The 15,278-nt window shown below is 39.5% G+C and overlaps 1 protein-coding gene across 5 annotated transcripts in view; it reads right to left on the bottom strand.

Annotated features, from left to right (window-relative positions):
• Positions 1–633: 633 nt before the first annotated feature.
• The window catches only part of UIMC1 (ubiquitin interaction motif containing 1), a 67,347-nt gene continuing 52,702 nt past the window's right edge, over positions 634–15,278 (bottom strand). For 4 of the 5 annotated variants that reach the window (XM_080924722.1, XM_080924724.1, XM_080924723.1 and 1 more), the window contains 5 exons: positions 9,774–9,852; positions 4,719–4,896; positions 2,921–2,984; positions 1,856–1,898; positions 634–1,084 (listed from right to left, as the gene is read on the bottom strand). In XM_080924722.1, the coding sequence (XP_080780848.1) occupies positions 886–1,084; positions 1,856–1,898; positions 2,921–2,984; positions 4,719–4,896; positions 9,774–9,852 (563 nt within the window). In that variant the 3' untranslated portion in view covers positions 634–885. Of the gene's footprint in view, positions 1,085–1,855; positions 1,899–2,920; positions 2,985–3,207; positions 3,301–4,718; positions 4,897–9,773; positions 9,853–15,278 lie in introns of those variants that run through there. The other variant, XR_013975225.1, reaches the window with a different exon arrangement.

Below are 15,278 nucleotides of genomic sequence, written 5' to 3'. Positions count from 1 at the left end.
CTACTTCCTGTAGTCTCTTTCATCCAGCCGTCCATCAGCTGGTCCAAAGCTGGCTCTTCTGTAGTCTTGTCTGATTGTTCCCTTGGGTAATTATTTCTGCTATTGAGTCTCTTACTAAGGATAAGCCACATGTCTATCCTGCACTGGAACAAACAACACTGCCACCAAAACAGAAACTGCTGCTGCCACGTGACCTTTGGCAGCAAAAGAAACAATTTTGGTTTAAATAGATCACTGTGCCCAGAACTCCCACTGGTAAATCTATTTAAGCATGGACATTAACGTAACAGTGTCCACTTAAAAATTCCAGGGGAAGAACAGCAAGTCACATTTCTATAAGGTCATAGGTCCTAGCTGAGAATTCTTAACTGGGTGAGTAGGTCACCAAATGGAAGGGATATCACTTAGTAGTAAAATTAAATACATCTGACACATCCAAAATGATGTCAGGCTTAGTCAATGTTCAGAATTGTGCAGTGTGATTTAAACGAATGTGAGTAGTATGTCAAAGATTAGTAATGAAATTCACTCAGAAACACACAGCTTATGAGTGAAAAACTACCTCTTCAACTGAAATAACCCCACCACAAAGCTTACAACAGAAATAAAAAGAAACACTTCCATCTATTGAAATAAGATTTCATACAAAGATAAATATATTTCAATTTTAACTATAAGCAAATTCAAACAGACTGTTGTAAAACAGAATACTATTCACAGTTGTCTGAATAGACCTTATAAAACATAAAAATCAAGATGGTGAATAGGTGCTGGTGGTGAAAACAACAGGGTCAGAATTATCACAACAAACCAGAGACCACTATAGCTAACGAACACGACTAACCCAACAATAATTGTTCTAGTCAACCTCCACTCTTAAGAAATTCAAGATTTTCTCCTCCTTCCCCGGCCTGCTTTGGTTCGTGACCGGAAAGTAAATTGGTCTTTAAAGTCCACTAAGCAATTTGTAGCTTCTGAAACAGGAACAAAAGACTTGATGGGAGACTCATTTAAGTTGAGCTGTGAGAGGGAACTCTGTCTCTCTTTGCTGCAGCCAGCCTTTTCCACCTTTGGTAAGGGTCTCCTGGACAGAAAGAAAAAATAATATATTCATATATATTCACTACATACATACATACATACATACATACATACATATATATATATATAGTGAATTCAAGTCACACACACACACACACACACACACACACACACACACACACACACACGATATGTATTTGCTCTATGGATGCTGGGAATTTTGCCTGGGTCCTCTAGAAGAGTAGCCAGTGATCCTAGCCACTGAGCCATCTCTCTGCTTCTAGTCTTTATTTAAATAACAAGTTCTCACTCCAGCTGGCCATGAATTCAGATATCAATCTGCCTCATGTGTACTAGGATTAACTTCAATATTAACCTGCCAAGCACCTAATATATGCTTTTAAACACTAAGGTAGGGGCTTAAAATTACATTAGTACAAACAATTTCTGTAATGCTCTAGCCATATAAGTACTACCATGCTGCTTTTATAGATGAGGATACTGAGTAAAGCCACAGAGACATGGGGAGACTGTGGAGTCAGATCCAAATTCCCAAACAGCCCAAAATCTACTTGAATTTGGGTTTGGATGGTATAGAAAAGAGAAAGAAGTAACGTATAGCTCTATTTATTTTAACATCAGTACAGCTATCCAACCAATTCTTAATCCATATATAGCAGGAACATTAAAGAATTACATTACCTCCACAGTGATTCCTATTTTAGCAGTTTGACTATCATTCTGCACAAAGAATCATCAGGATCACACTTGCCAGAGCTGTAACAGCTGTACCTTGGTGTATGCCTCAACTTACCCGAAGATGCCTGTTTCTGAAGACTCGGGTTTTTTCTCTACACCTGGAGAGATAATAAAAGTATGAACATTAGCAGTCATAGCTTCTCTGTCTGGAGCTTTTCATCAGGTCTATTCAAGTAGCTCAGATCTCCACTCCTCAGTGGAGTGTGAGCATTAGCATTCAATAGGCTCAGCTGCAGGTGAACACTTATGAATGAATCATTTCTGACTAAACCTACATCAGATCTAGACTCAGGCAATAGGGCTGCCAGGAGAAATCTGCCACCTGAGAGATTTAAACCTGGTGATATAGAAGAAGCAGGATCTAGGTTTTTGGGTTTTTTTGTTTGGTTGTTTGGTTTTCTTTTTTTTTTTTTTACAAGTCACCACAAGGCAAAACATATTTGTTTGGTGGTAATAAACTATTATAACTAGACAATAAGCAAAAAGTTACTGTCCCATTTGCATTTGGTACATTTTAACAATAGCAACGAATAGGAACAATAGCGTCTAACACCCATCAAAAGCCAGGGAATATGTTTAGGTGTTTACTAGATACAATCCTTGGATCTCTAAAGTTACCACTACTAATGCTCCTTATGAATCCACTCTAATATTCCCTAAATACTCAAGGCGTACAACAAGGAATTTTAGAATTCTAATTGTAGAATTAGTTCCTACAATTCTGTAGGTGTAATTGAGACACTGAGCTAAAGGTAACATATGATGATTAGCAAACATTCAGAAGAGGCAGTAATGTCTGCATGTCTGATTTCCCATGACTGTTTCTTTAGAAGATCTGCTTTTTGGCATGTGTTACTTTATGCAATTTGGAATCACTCCCAAGATTAATAGACAGTTCTGACTCTAGACTTTATAAAGCATTACATTAAACACATGAAGAGTAAGATAGGCTATCTTTCCACCTGCCCTTGAAAAGAGACAACCTAGATTAAATCTCAAAGTCTGGCTGATTGGCTACAAAAATTCCCTCACAGTCCTAACAATCAATTGAAGGTCAACAACTGCTATCTTCACTGGACGGCCTAGACAGAAACCCTAAAAACAGTCCTGGATTCTTCACCTGTGGTCCTATGCTCAGACTGCTCCAAGAGACTGAGGAGTCGGCCTTGACTATGGCCTTTTTCCTGTAAAGGAGAAAAACAATGGACAGAAGGATTACTTCATGGAAAGATTTAAAACACAACTGAGTTAGCCCACATCAAAACCTTCCCAAAAGAATGTGGTGGCACAGCTGGGACTAGCTTAGTTTTTTCTTTATAATAAATGAGAGCAGATGAGAAAAACAGCAACTGTAATGAAGAGAATAAAGCACCATATCAAGAACTTTCCAGGTATAATGGTGCATACCTTTAACCACAGAAGGAGGTAGATCTCTGAGTTCAAGGACAGCCTGGCCTACAAAAGGAAGTTCCAGGCCAGTCAAGGCTACACAGGGAGACCCTATAAGAAAGGAAAGAAAGAAGGAAGGAAAAAAGAGAAAAAGAAAGGAACTCAAGGATGGTTTCAGCATCAAATCAAATCAGTTCACAAATTACATTAAAGAACCTCTGGGCTAGAGGGAGGGCTCAGTGGTTAAGAGCACGCTGCTCTTCCAGAGGACTGGAGGTCAATTCCCAACACCTACATGGTGGCTAACAATGACTGTAATGCCAGTTCCAGGGGATCTCAGTCCTCTAGGCTCTGACCTTCTAGGACACTGAATTCATGTGCACATACCACCCAGACACATATATACATACACATGAATAAAATTAATGAAAGAAAATCTTTAAAAAAAAGAATAGCTTCTGTTTTATGTTAAAATTGAAGAGATTAAAAAAACAAACAAAATCAGGTTCCAGGCAAATTCTACAGGCAGCAATGTCAAGATAAGTAAACTGGTGGCTAAATAAACTGGTGGCTGCTCTTCCACAGGACTCAGGTTCAATTCCCAGCACCCACACTGTGACTCATAATTGTCTGTAACTCCAGTTTCAGGGATCTGATGTCCTCTTTCAAACTCCATAGACACTAAGTACACATATGCTATACAGAGAGTCATACATGTGTGTAAAACAATCATACACATAAAATTTTAAAACTTAAATATAAAAAAAATTTTAAAAGAAATAAATTGGCTCTTTGGTATAAGTAAGTACTCACCTATAAATTCAACTCTAAAATCACCTCATTCACCTGAGTTTGGATCCCATGACAAACGTGAAAAGGCTGGCATGATTGCAAGCAGCTATGCCCTAGCATGAGGGTTGGAGTACATAGAGGTTCCCAGAACTAACTGACTAGTCTAGCTAGTCAACCAACATCAGGTACGGTGAGAGACTCTGTCTCAAATGTAAGCTAGGCAGCTGACAAATGCAGGGGTGCTGGGTTGGTAAGTTAATATTAAAGTTATGCTTCCCATAATCAAACCATTACGTCTTTGTAAGAGCAGAAAACTCTAGCAACTAATAACTGACATAGTCTTGGGTCTGAGGGAGGCGTTTCAGGCGCTACCCTCAATCTACAAAAGCCCTAAGTCCAGAGAAAGACCCGTCTCAATTAGGTGGATAAATCCTGAGGACTAACACCCAAGTCTAACCTCCAGCCTTCATATATAATATACAAATATACAACTCTCTCTCTCTCTCTCTCTCTCTCTCTCTCTCTCTCTCTCTCTCTCTCTCTCTCTCTCTCTCTCTCTCTCATACACACACACACACACATACACACACACACACACACACACACACACACACACACACACACTCCCCTCGCCTTTGTAAGCATAAACAAGATAAATAGGAAAGAGGGGAGGAGAGAGAGGAAAGGAGGAAAGAAAGCCAGAACAGAAGCACTCCCCTCAAACCCTGCACTCATACCTCTGACTTCCTCGGCCGCTGCTGTGGTTTCCCTTGCACAGGTGCACACACTCTTGGTCTCCTCATCTCTTCAGTCTCATCTTCTCTGTCAACCTTTGCAAGCTGGAGACAGGCCTCTACATGACACTGATACTCCCCAAGTGGCACCAGGGACTTACATAAATAACACTTCTCCTTCCTGGGTAATCAGAAGAGGGAGAGGGGGAAGAGGCAATTTTAAATTTTGCTTTTGCCTCTAGGCTTTTATAATATTTCAAATTAGCTTTTTTCATCTTAAAAATATCTGCAGAGGAGATTTGTCAACCAACACAGATTCACTCAGTGGGATCACCAATAAAACTAACCCTATGCCAATCACAAGGACTAAGTGATTAGCAGCTTTCCCAGGCTGTTTCTTTGTACCCTGCTGTTGAAGCAGTGGGATGGTAATGAAATCAGCTCTTCTAACCATCTCAAACAATGGTGATTGCTCCTCAGACATAAAACAGTCTGTCAAACTCTTCTGAAATTAAGTGTAATCATTTCTTCAAAGAGAAGTTAAAATTTTGACAGAAAGGGGAGCACTGAAAGCATGAAATCAATAATGACAGTTTACCACAGTGGATGAATTTGTTTGATTAGTAAGTGAAGTCTGTCTTTTTGCTGACTTCCTTAACGATATAACCTGATACATCAACTAGCAAGTCACTAAGACATGTGGCTCTGTCAGAAGCTTTGAATATTACATAGTTATTTTCATCTTTTTATAAGAAAATCATTTGGAGAAAGAAAAAAGTATGTTCTTGATGTTCAATGAAACCCGAACTGTGGGAGTTGGTGAAGAATGCTTATTAACTACTTTCTCTGTAGTCAGTACCTTTCAACATAATTTCTAAATTAATTCTTCAGCCCCATTAGAAAAGAATTATTCTCCCCAAGGTCCTTACAGCTAATTAATATCAGAACTCACAGCTGATAAGTTCATCTTAAACTTTCTGAAATGTTATCTTAAACTTCCTTTTCTACTTCCTACTCAGTAACTATGGCAAGAAATTAGCTCTATGGAAGATTTTCTCTAAAGGACAATAAAATAAAAGAAATAACATCTCAAACTACTCAATTGCCTATAAGAATCCAAGTAAAATTCTACCTTATGAAGAAAGTTAGATTAGTATATCTTCAAAATTTATCAATTAATGCAAAAAGCATTATTAATTCTTACTATTAGATTAGTACAAAAATAATTTTGTTTTCTGCACTGTTGAAATTTGTGATTTAATACAGTCTTAAATAAATGAGGTTATGCTGTATATCATTTTAATGCACATTTTTTACATTATGTATTTTTACTAATGACATATTTGCTGTTTATATTTACTCTATAATACAGAAATGATGTGAAACAAAAGCAAACTTGAGGAGTGTCTTTATTTGGGAAAATAGCTGAGGCATTTGGCCAAACCCACAGAACTGATAATGAGCATGTAGCACTGCGGTGGTTCAAGACTCTGCAAAGAAGACAAGAGCTTTAAAGTTAGGGAGCTTAGTGTGGGCCATGGGAAGCTGACAATGAGAAACAGAGAGCACTCACTGAAGCTGGTTCTTATTTGACTCAAGAAGTTGCCAAAGAACTCAATGTGAACCTTGCAAGGTGATGGAGCACTTGAAGCCAAAGTGGGAAGGTGAAAAGGTCTGATAAGTAGGTACCTCATGATTGAACCAAGAAAAAAAATTTTGAGCTGTCATTCCTCTTTCCCTACAGAATAAACCATTTCTTATTAAGACTGTGACCTGCAACAGTCAACTGTGCATGACCACTAGTAATGGCCAATTCAGCAGGTAGACCAAGAAGTTTCAAAGAACTTCCCAAAGCCAAACATGCACCAAAGCAAGGTCATGGTCACTGTTTGGTGATCTGCTGTTGGTCTGATCCACTGCAGCTTCTGAATTCAGTGAGACCATTAAGTCTGAGATTTGTGCTCAGCGTTAAGAAATGCAGTATTGGGAACTATGGTGCTTGTAGCCAGTACTGGTCAACAGAAACTGCTCTAATTCATCTCTGGACACCAGACCACATACTGTCCAACGAATACCTCAAAAGTTAAACTAGACTAAAAAATTCTGCTTTATTTACTTGACCTCCTACCAATCAACTACCACTTCTTCAAGCATTGTGACAACCTTTTTGGAGGAAAATACTCTATAAGCAGAATACAGATATACAGAAGTCAGTGGGCTAGCTTAGTGGGTAAAAGGTACATGTCACCAAGCCTGATGGCCTGAGTTCAATCCCTGGAACCTATATAGTGGAAGAAAGAATCAACTCCTAGCTGTCCTTGACATCCACACACAATGCATTAAGTACTTGGGAGGCGGAGGGAGTGGGAGGGGGAGAAAGAGATTTTCTAAAAGTTCCTCAAATCCTGAAGCATGTTTAATACTACAGAAATAAACATTTTTCACCAGCAAAAAAAAAAAATGCACTGACTATAATGTTTCCTATTTTGAATAATAAAGTATGTTTGAACCTAGCCATGATTTAAAATTCATGCTCTAAAACCTTTGGACTAACCCAAAAACAAGTGACAGCAGCAATATAGGAAAACCTAACATTTAAACTCCAGACAAATTTGACTTTGTTACTGTTGGCTACATGACTTAGTTACATATAATTTACCTTTTGAAAAAAAAAGAGGGGGTAGGGGGCGCTGAGGGCATAGTTTGGTGGTTAACTGCCTTCTTAGCATATGTATACAAGGTCCCAGATTCAATTCCCAGTACTTAAAGGGATGGGAGGGAAAAGAAAGAAGACAAACTACACCACTGCACTGCAGTGGTGAGTGGGGCATGGTATCAGGGGTCCCTACACACTAACACTCTCAGTGGAGGATGGTATTCAGGGGTCACTACACACTAATACTCTCAGTGGAGGATGGTATCAGGGGTCTCTACACACTAATACTCTCAATGGAGGATGGTATCAGGGGTCCCTACACACTAATACTCTCAGTGGAGGATGGTATCAGGGGTCCCTACACACTAATACTCTCAGTGGAGGATGGTATTCAGGGGTCACTACACACTAATACTCTCAATGGAGGATGGTATCAGGGGTCCCTACACACTAATACTCTCAGTGGAGGATGGTATTCAGGGGTCACTACACACTAATACTCTCAATGGAGGATGGTATCAGGGGTCACTACACACTAATACTCTCAGTGGAGGATGGTATCAGGGGTCACTACACACTAATACTCTCAGTGGAGGATGGTATCAGGGGTCACTACACACTAATACTCTCAGTGGAGGGTGGTATCAGGGGTCCCTACACACTAATACTGTCAGTGCTATCACACATATCTCATCAGATGCTGAGTGTAGACAAAAATGAAAACAAGTGTCTCCACCTTAACAGCTCGTCCACGAACACAGAAATTAACAAAAACTGCAGTAATGTGAGGGATACAGTCCAAGAGGAAAGTCTATACTAAAGTAAAATCACGGAGAAGAAATACCAGGAAGAAGTTGTTAGTTGGTACCAAGTTACAGCTAGATAGTAGTAGGGAGTTCTGGTTTACTATTATATAGTTGTTGATTACATTTTAACAACTAGAAGAAGGGGTTTTTAATGTTTTTAACCACAAAGAAATGACAAATAGACGTTTAAACTGATTTAAACATTATCAGATGTATACATGAATCAGACATTATATGGAACTCCATTAAGATGTACAAGCTTAAAGTTTTCACACATTAGTCTTTAAAATGGAGATCATCACAGAAAATCATAACTAATCAAAATATTGAGAACAACAGATTATGGGAGCCCAACCCCAAAGGACATATCTACACTAAAACTCCTGAACTTAGCTATGGCTCAGGAAATACCATGGTAGAGGGAGAAAAAACATTTTAAGAGATAGAGGAAAAAAATCTGCTGTGAGAATGTGTCTCCTAAAGCTACACCTAAGGGGCTAGAGAGGTGGCTCAGAAGTTTTAAGAGCACTGATGGCTCTTCCAGAGGTCCCGAGTTCAATTCCCAGCAATCACATGGTGGCTCACAACCATCTGTAATGAGATCTGATGCCTTCTTCGGGTATGTCTGAAGACAGATACAGTGTACTCATATACATAAATAAATAAACCTTTAAAAAAATCTACACCTATGATAGCGCAACAATGTGACACCAACAACACACGTTTATGTGGAAAGAAGAAAATGTCACAGGATCCTACACCCCTAGACAAAGAACTTCAACCAAGTAATGACTACTGAGAATTAGCATCTCCCAGGGATAAGCCCCCTAACTAGTTATCCAATACCACTGGTCAGCCCAGAAATCACATGTACAAGTAACACTGAAAATACTTAGCAGGTTGTGTGTGTGTGTGTGTGTGTGAGAGAGAGAGAGAGAGAGAGAGAGAGAGAGAGAGAGAGAGTGTGTGTGTGATTGTGTACGTGCATGCATACATAACTATGATAATTAAAGAAAAGACATAATTTTGATGAGTGAGAAGGGGACATGGGAGGGATTGGAAGGAGGAAGGAGAGGGAGAAATTATGTAATTATGTTTTAATGAAAAAAGAAACCTGAAAACAAAAATTTCTGCCCAAAAACTCACTATTTTAATCTACTGTTGGGAATGGCTCTGCTTTTAGGAGACAACATCTATACCTGACCTCTACTTCAGAGTGTGCTCTTAGTCAAGCTACACCCACATCCCAAGGAAGTCTTCTCTATTGCTCAAGCTCCTGCAACTCAACTTCTATATTATGACATTGCAAGATGCTCACTGCTTACCCAAAGCACCAAACACCAATTTATAAATTCAAAGAAAACAGAAACCTAAGAACAATGCAGAAGTAGGCTCATTTTTAATGTACTGAGAAGAAACAGATTAGTGGTGCACACTGAAATCATCAAAAGAAAAAGAAATTCAGGCTTTCAAACAATGATGGTAGAATGGGCAACCAGAGAAATACAGGAGGACAGGCACTAGTGGCTTCACTTGGTCCAGGTACTGGTGTACAGACAGGATGAGCTCAGCATGCCTCTTACTGTGGACACTTACCTGTTGGTGTCCAGGGCAGGATGAGCAGCTGTCCTACCATCACTTTTTTTCTTGGCCTCTCTTCGTCTCCGAGTCAGCACTTCCCCATTTTAAAAGAAAAAAAAAAGTTAGCTGGCAATAGACTCAAGATATAAAAGACAAAATCCATTAAGAAGAAGCAGTTTAAACCCATTCTGTAGGGAAGAAGTCCACTAACTGGTAAACCACAATTTTTGTAATATTGAAGATAACACGAGTGACCAAAACTCCCAGCCACAAGACATTCCTTCTTCATCTCCAACCAAAGCCTAGTTCACTCCAAGGAAAGTTTCTGTGTTCTACCTATACATCAGTCAATCAAGAAACATACACATCCCCTACCAAAACTCTGTCTAGTATAATACATATTCCAATAAGGTAGTGTATGAAATGCAGTAATGACAGTTACAGGTGAGTTCCTACATAAGCCCTGATCTTCACAGATTTCTTCAGTGTTTCATGTTCTAAGCGCACAACTGGTCTCTTATATTACACTAGGACCACCTCTGACTTCTACTGGGTTCAGTACAGGTGATGTAAATATTTGCCTCACATCGAAAGATATCTGCTTATAAAATCATAATTCCTCTTAATGATCTTGTAGGTAATTTAATCAAATGGTTTTTTTTTCTACTCTAGTCTCTGGCAAGCAAAAATTAAACATTTCTCTTCAAAGTTTGCCTTCCTTATACTTGATACACCACAGAGAATCTTTAAAAAGTTACTGGTTCATAAAACAACCTATCCTATGACTTACTTGAACCTTTAGTTGTGCGATCTAAGTTACACCAGGTATTGAATAAATAGATTATCTATTAGGTTGCAGTTAAGTACTTGCCACACAAGCCTAAGGACCTGAGTTTGATCCCCGTGTAAAAACCAGGATATGGTGTCAGGCATTTGTTGTCCCAGTGATGAAGAGACAGAGACAAGAAGATCTCTAAGGTTTGTTGGCCAGCCAGTCTGTTTTAATCAGCAAGTTCCAGGTCCCACAGAGAGACTCTACCTCAGAAAAGAAAGAAAAAAAAGAAATAACCCCCTAAAAAAATGAGGGAGAGAAATAGCTCTCCATGGATAAGGGGGCCTGCCTTCGATCTGAATTTCTGATCTGAGTTGGACCCCCAGAAGCTACCACAGGACCCACACTATGGAAGGAGTGAACTCATGTCCAGTCATTCCATTTTTCTCCATGTGTGTGGTAGTATGCTCATGCCTCCCCTCCCCCCATTCAAACATGCACACATACTACTCACACACAAAATTTAATAGATTAAATCCAAACAACACATATAACCTGTTAAAACACATATAAAGGTCTTCTAAGTCACCCAGAAGGGGTCTCTAAGATGATTGTCATGCAACTAATTCAGCCAGAGATTTGTGTCAAGGCTTCCTTCTCTCTCTGTGAGATTCAATCACAAAGTAAGTGATTTTTCTCACCAGAAGATTCTTATTTAGTAAGTAAACTCCTTTATCTGATTGATAACTTCTAACTCAAAACACTAATATAATTATGTTGATAGTTCCTAAATATAAGTCCTTATAACCGCAAAAAAAAAAGACATCATTGGATTCATTTTAACAATAAACATATTTTAAAAGCTTAGCAGTCTCAAGTTTGTGAATCACTCCTCTGGAACATGATTACAGTCAGAGAGACTCCAAGGCCAGTACTATAATGCTAAAGAACCCCGTCCCTACTCAGGCTGTAGTGATTTTTAAGTTTAAAGATGAGCTTGCCATTTGTTTGTTTCAGGATGGTGTTGGGGAGTAAACTCAGAGCCTCGTGAATGCAAAGCAAATACTCTATCACTACTTTACATTCCCAGTTTCTCTCTTAAGAGGTGTACTTGAAAGTTCAACTCTTGACTTTAACATATAATGCTGCTAAAGTTACCTTGGTGCCTAGTTTGTTCAATATCTTTCCTCAAAAAGACAAAAGTATATAAAAACATTCTTGGGATGGAGAGATGGATCAAACATAAAGAGCACTGACTGCTCCTCCAGAGGTCCTGAGTTCAAGTCCCAGCAACCCAGCAACCACATGGTGGCTCATAACCATCTGTAATGAGATCTGATGCCCTCTTCTGGTGCATCTGAAGATAGCTACAGTGCACTCACATACATAAAATAAATAAATCTTTTTTAAAAAGTATTCTTACCAATACTATCACCTTAAAAAGTTCACACCTTGAAAACACACCATTCCATCTATTTAGATTTGAAAGTCCAGAACAATTAGATGTTGTTTGTTTGTGGTTTTCAAGACAGGGTTCCTCTGTGTAGCCCTGGCTGTCCTGGAACTATATCTGTAGACCAGGCTGGCCTCCAGCTCACAGAGATCCACCTGCTTCTGCCTCCTGAGTGCTGGGATTAAAAGTGTGCACCACCACTGCCAAGCACCAGTTAGTCTTGAGGTCATAAAAAGATGAGACAGTGTGTGCCTCATACCTTGATTCAATATGAGATTTACAATAATCATCCAGACTCAAAAATGAACAGGACTTTTAAGGCCCTCTCAGAGGTTTTGTAAACAGTAAACAAGGTGAAACTGGGGCAGGTTGGCTAGAGCTCCAGGGATGAAGGCTGTGAGTGCTCACCCATTTGGGGTGGAATGTTCCATGATATAACTGCCTAAGAGTTACCCATGCACCTCAAAACTCACTGTTCATCAAAGTACATGAGTGGGATCATTTCTTTGGTCTGTTGTTAGTGTCCTATCTGGGTTAAAAAAAAAAAAAAAAGTTTGTTTACACCTTTCCAAAAATAAGAAAAGTCACACAACACTGGCTCCTCAACATCAAAGCAAAGTGATACAATGGTCAGTGTTAAAAACAAGATGAGAAGAACAAAGATACTTGAGATCCTAAATGGGTACAGCTGCAGGCAGACACCAATGTGTTTTATATTATATATACATTATATATACTTTCTCCTGCAGCCCAACAGCAATCTCTCTGTGTAGTCAAGGACTGCCTCTACTTCCCAGTACCAGTAACACAGGTGTACACTGCCACACCTGGACATCATCCCACATACCATATCCGTCACCAACTTTAAACTTTGGAGTGGCAGAAGCCTATAATTCTAGCACTCGGAAAGCTAAGACAGGCAGATTGGCACAGGTTCACTGTCACCCAGGCTTCAAACCTGCAGTTCTCCTGCCTCAGCCTCCATACTCAGCTAAAATGTATTTTTAACACTTGTACCTACAGAGTACAATATATGAATCTGAAATAAACATACAAATAACTTTCAAAGCTGAAAAACCACCTTCCCCCATTCTGAACCTGAGCCCAAGTTCCATGGGTCATTCTCCTACTGCCTTCCACATTGCACCCAGTACCATCATGTTTAACTGTTGCTCTATTCTGTACATGCCTCACATATTTGTACTTCAGTGATTTATGTTATCTTACATTAGTGCCCCTTTCTTTTAAATTTCCAAGTATTTTCCTCTGACACAACACAGGTTCCTCCTTGCATAGCTCCCTGATTAGAGTTAGCATGACACCACAGCAATTTATGCACACTTCTTATCTACTCAGCTAAACCACGATTTCAATGAGGCCAGAGCCTATTTCCAATTTGTGTATTTCCCCACATCACCCTGTCTCCTAAACCCACATATTTTTCTATTAACCTATTGAATTTCACAACTGTTAACATTCTAAAATAGGTACTAATTGCAATATAGCTAATCTAAGAATCCTGAGTACTACAAACTGCACACTAAGACAAGAAAGATCACTGGAGAGCTTTACAAAATATATTCAGATCAGTCACTAACAGGTATATAAGACAGAAAAGACTCTACTTTGTTTAACTTGAGAAACATATAATGTATGACTCTACACTATAACCATCTACCTAAGCAAAAAGTAAACACAGTCAATGCATGTAGCTTCCTAAACCCTACCCACTACTGTGTATCTCTTACTAACTTATTTTTGTTTGTTTTGTTTTTGAGACAGGGGGCCTCTGCCCACCAGCCCTGGTTACCCTGGAACTCTCTATGTAGACCAGGCTAGCCTTGAATTCATAACAATCCACCTGCCTCTGCCACCCAAGTGCTGGGATTAAAGGCATGAGCCACTACTTCTGATCTGACTTAGTTTTACCACTTTGACTTTTAGGCCTTGATGTCCATCTTCCCCTTACTTGTACCTGACAGCTTATCTACTTACTAAAAACACAGACCCTAGAAATACTGCCTAGACAGGAAGTAGTTCATAATTTATTAAATACCTTGGCATAATACTGTATATATCTAACCACGCACATTACAGAGTGCCTCAGGTTCTCATGACCCTACTGTTAGACTAATTTTATAGATGAGTCAGACTCTGAAAGAGGTAAATACTACTCAACTAGCAAGTATTACTGATAAAATCTAAATCCTGATATCCCTAGCTCCAAAGCCTACATTTTTTTCTGCTCTATTATACTGCCCTAAAACAAAATGTTAACTCTGTTCTCCAGCTTTACCCTGGTCCCCCATGCTAATAATCTATAATACAACAGCAACCTGAGTGACCCGGTTTTTGCCATCCTCTGCTTAAACATTCATTCTTTGCTCATGTCTTCCCAATGAGTACTCTCAAGAGGAAATGTCAAGTCTTTTTTAGAGCCTAGAGCTCTATGATCTACCTGCCCCTTCCCAATTTTCTCTTGTCTCATTTATCTCTCTCATTTGCTCTACTCCAGTTATACTTAACCCTGGTCACATGTGAGGGTTCTGAAGCTACTTTTTCCCCCTCCCTATCTCTGTCTTAATTAGGGCTTCAGTTCATGACCTATAGCAACGTAGGGAGGAAAGAGTTTATTTCAGCTTATAGTTCCATATCCACCAAAGAAAGTCAGGGCAGGAGCATGGTGGCAGGAGCTGGTACAGAAGCCATGGAGGAGTGCTGCTTACTGGATTACTCTTTATGGCTTGCTAGCCTGCTTTCTTATAGCATCACCAGTAGAAGAGTGGTACTGCCCACAGTAAGCTGGGCCCTCCCACATCAACCATCAATCAAGAAAATGTATCACCAACTTGCTTGAAGGCCAATCTTGTGAGGACATTTTCTCAACTAAGGTTCCCTCTTCCCAAATTACTCTAGCTTTTGTCAAGCTGAGATAAAACTAGCTAGCATGGTAACATTCTCTTCCTGCGATGGCTACTATTAGCTGTCAACTATATCTGGAATGGACTACAATCCAGAAATGAAGAGCACACCTGATTTTTTTTACTTATTTTGAAGTGGTGAATCCACTTCTAGTCTGGATCTTTGAGGTAGGAAGACATAGGACTTTGATGCAGACCTTAAGGCAGGAAAACACACCTTTCATCTGGATCATACCTTCTCCTGCAACTCTATTTAAGGGCATAGAAGGAAGAGTATGCTCTTCGCCTGCTTGTCTTTGCCTTGCTAGCACAACTATTACTTCACTGGCATCAGAGCCGACTCCTTCAGAATTCCAGCAGGTACTGAAGACCAA

This window comes from Micromys minutus (assembly GCF_963924665.1).
Source record: "Micromys minutus genome assembly, chromosome: 1".
Lineage (NCBI taxonomy): Eukaryota > Metazoa > Chordata > Mammalia > Rodentia > Muridae > Micromys > Micromys minutus.
Note: the sequence above shows the minus strand (reverse complement) of the source record. Positions and strands in the feature narration are given on the sequence as shown.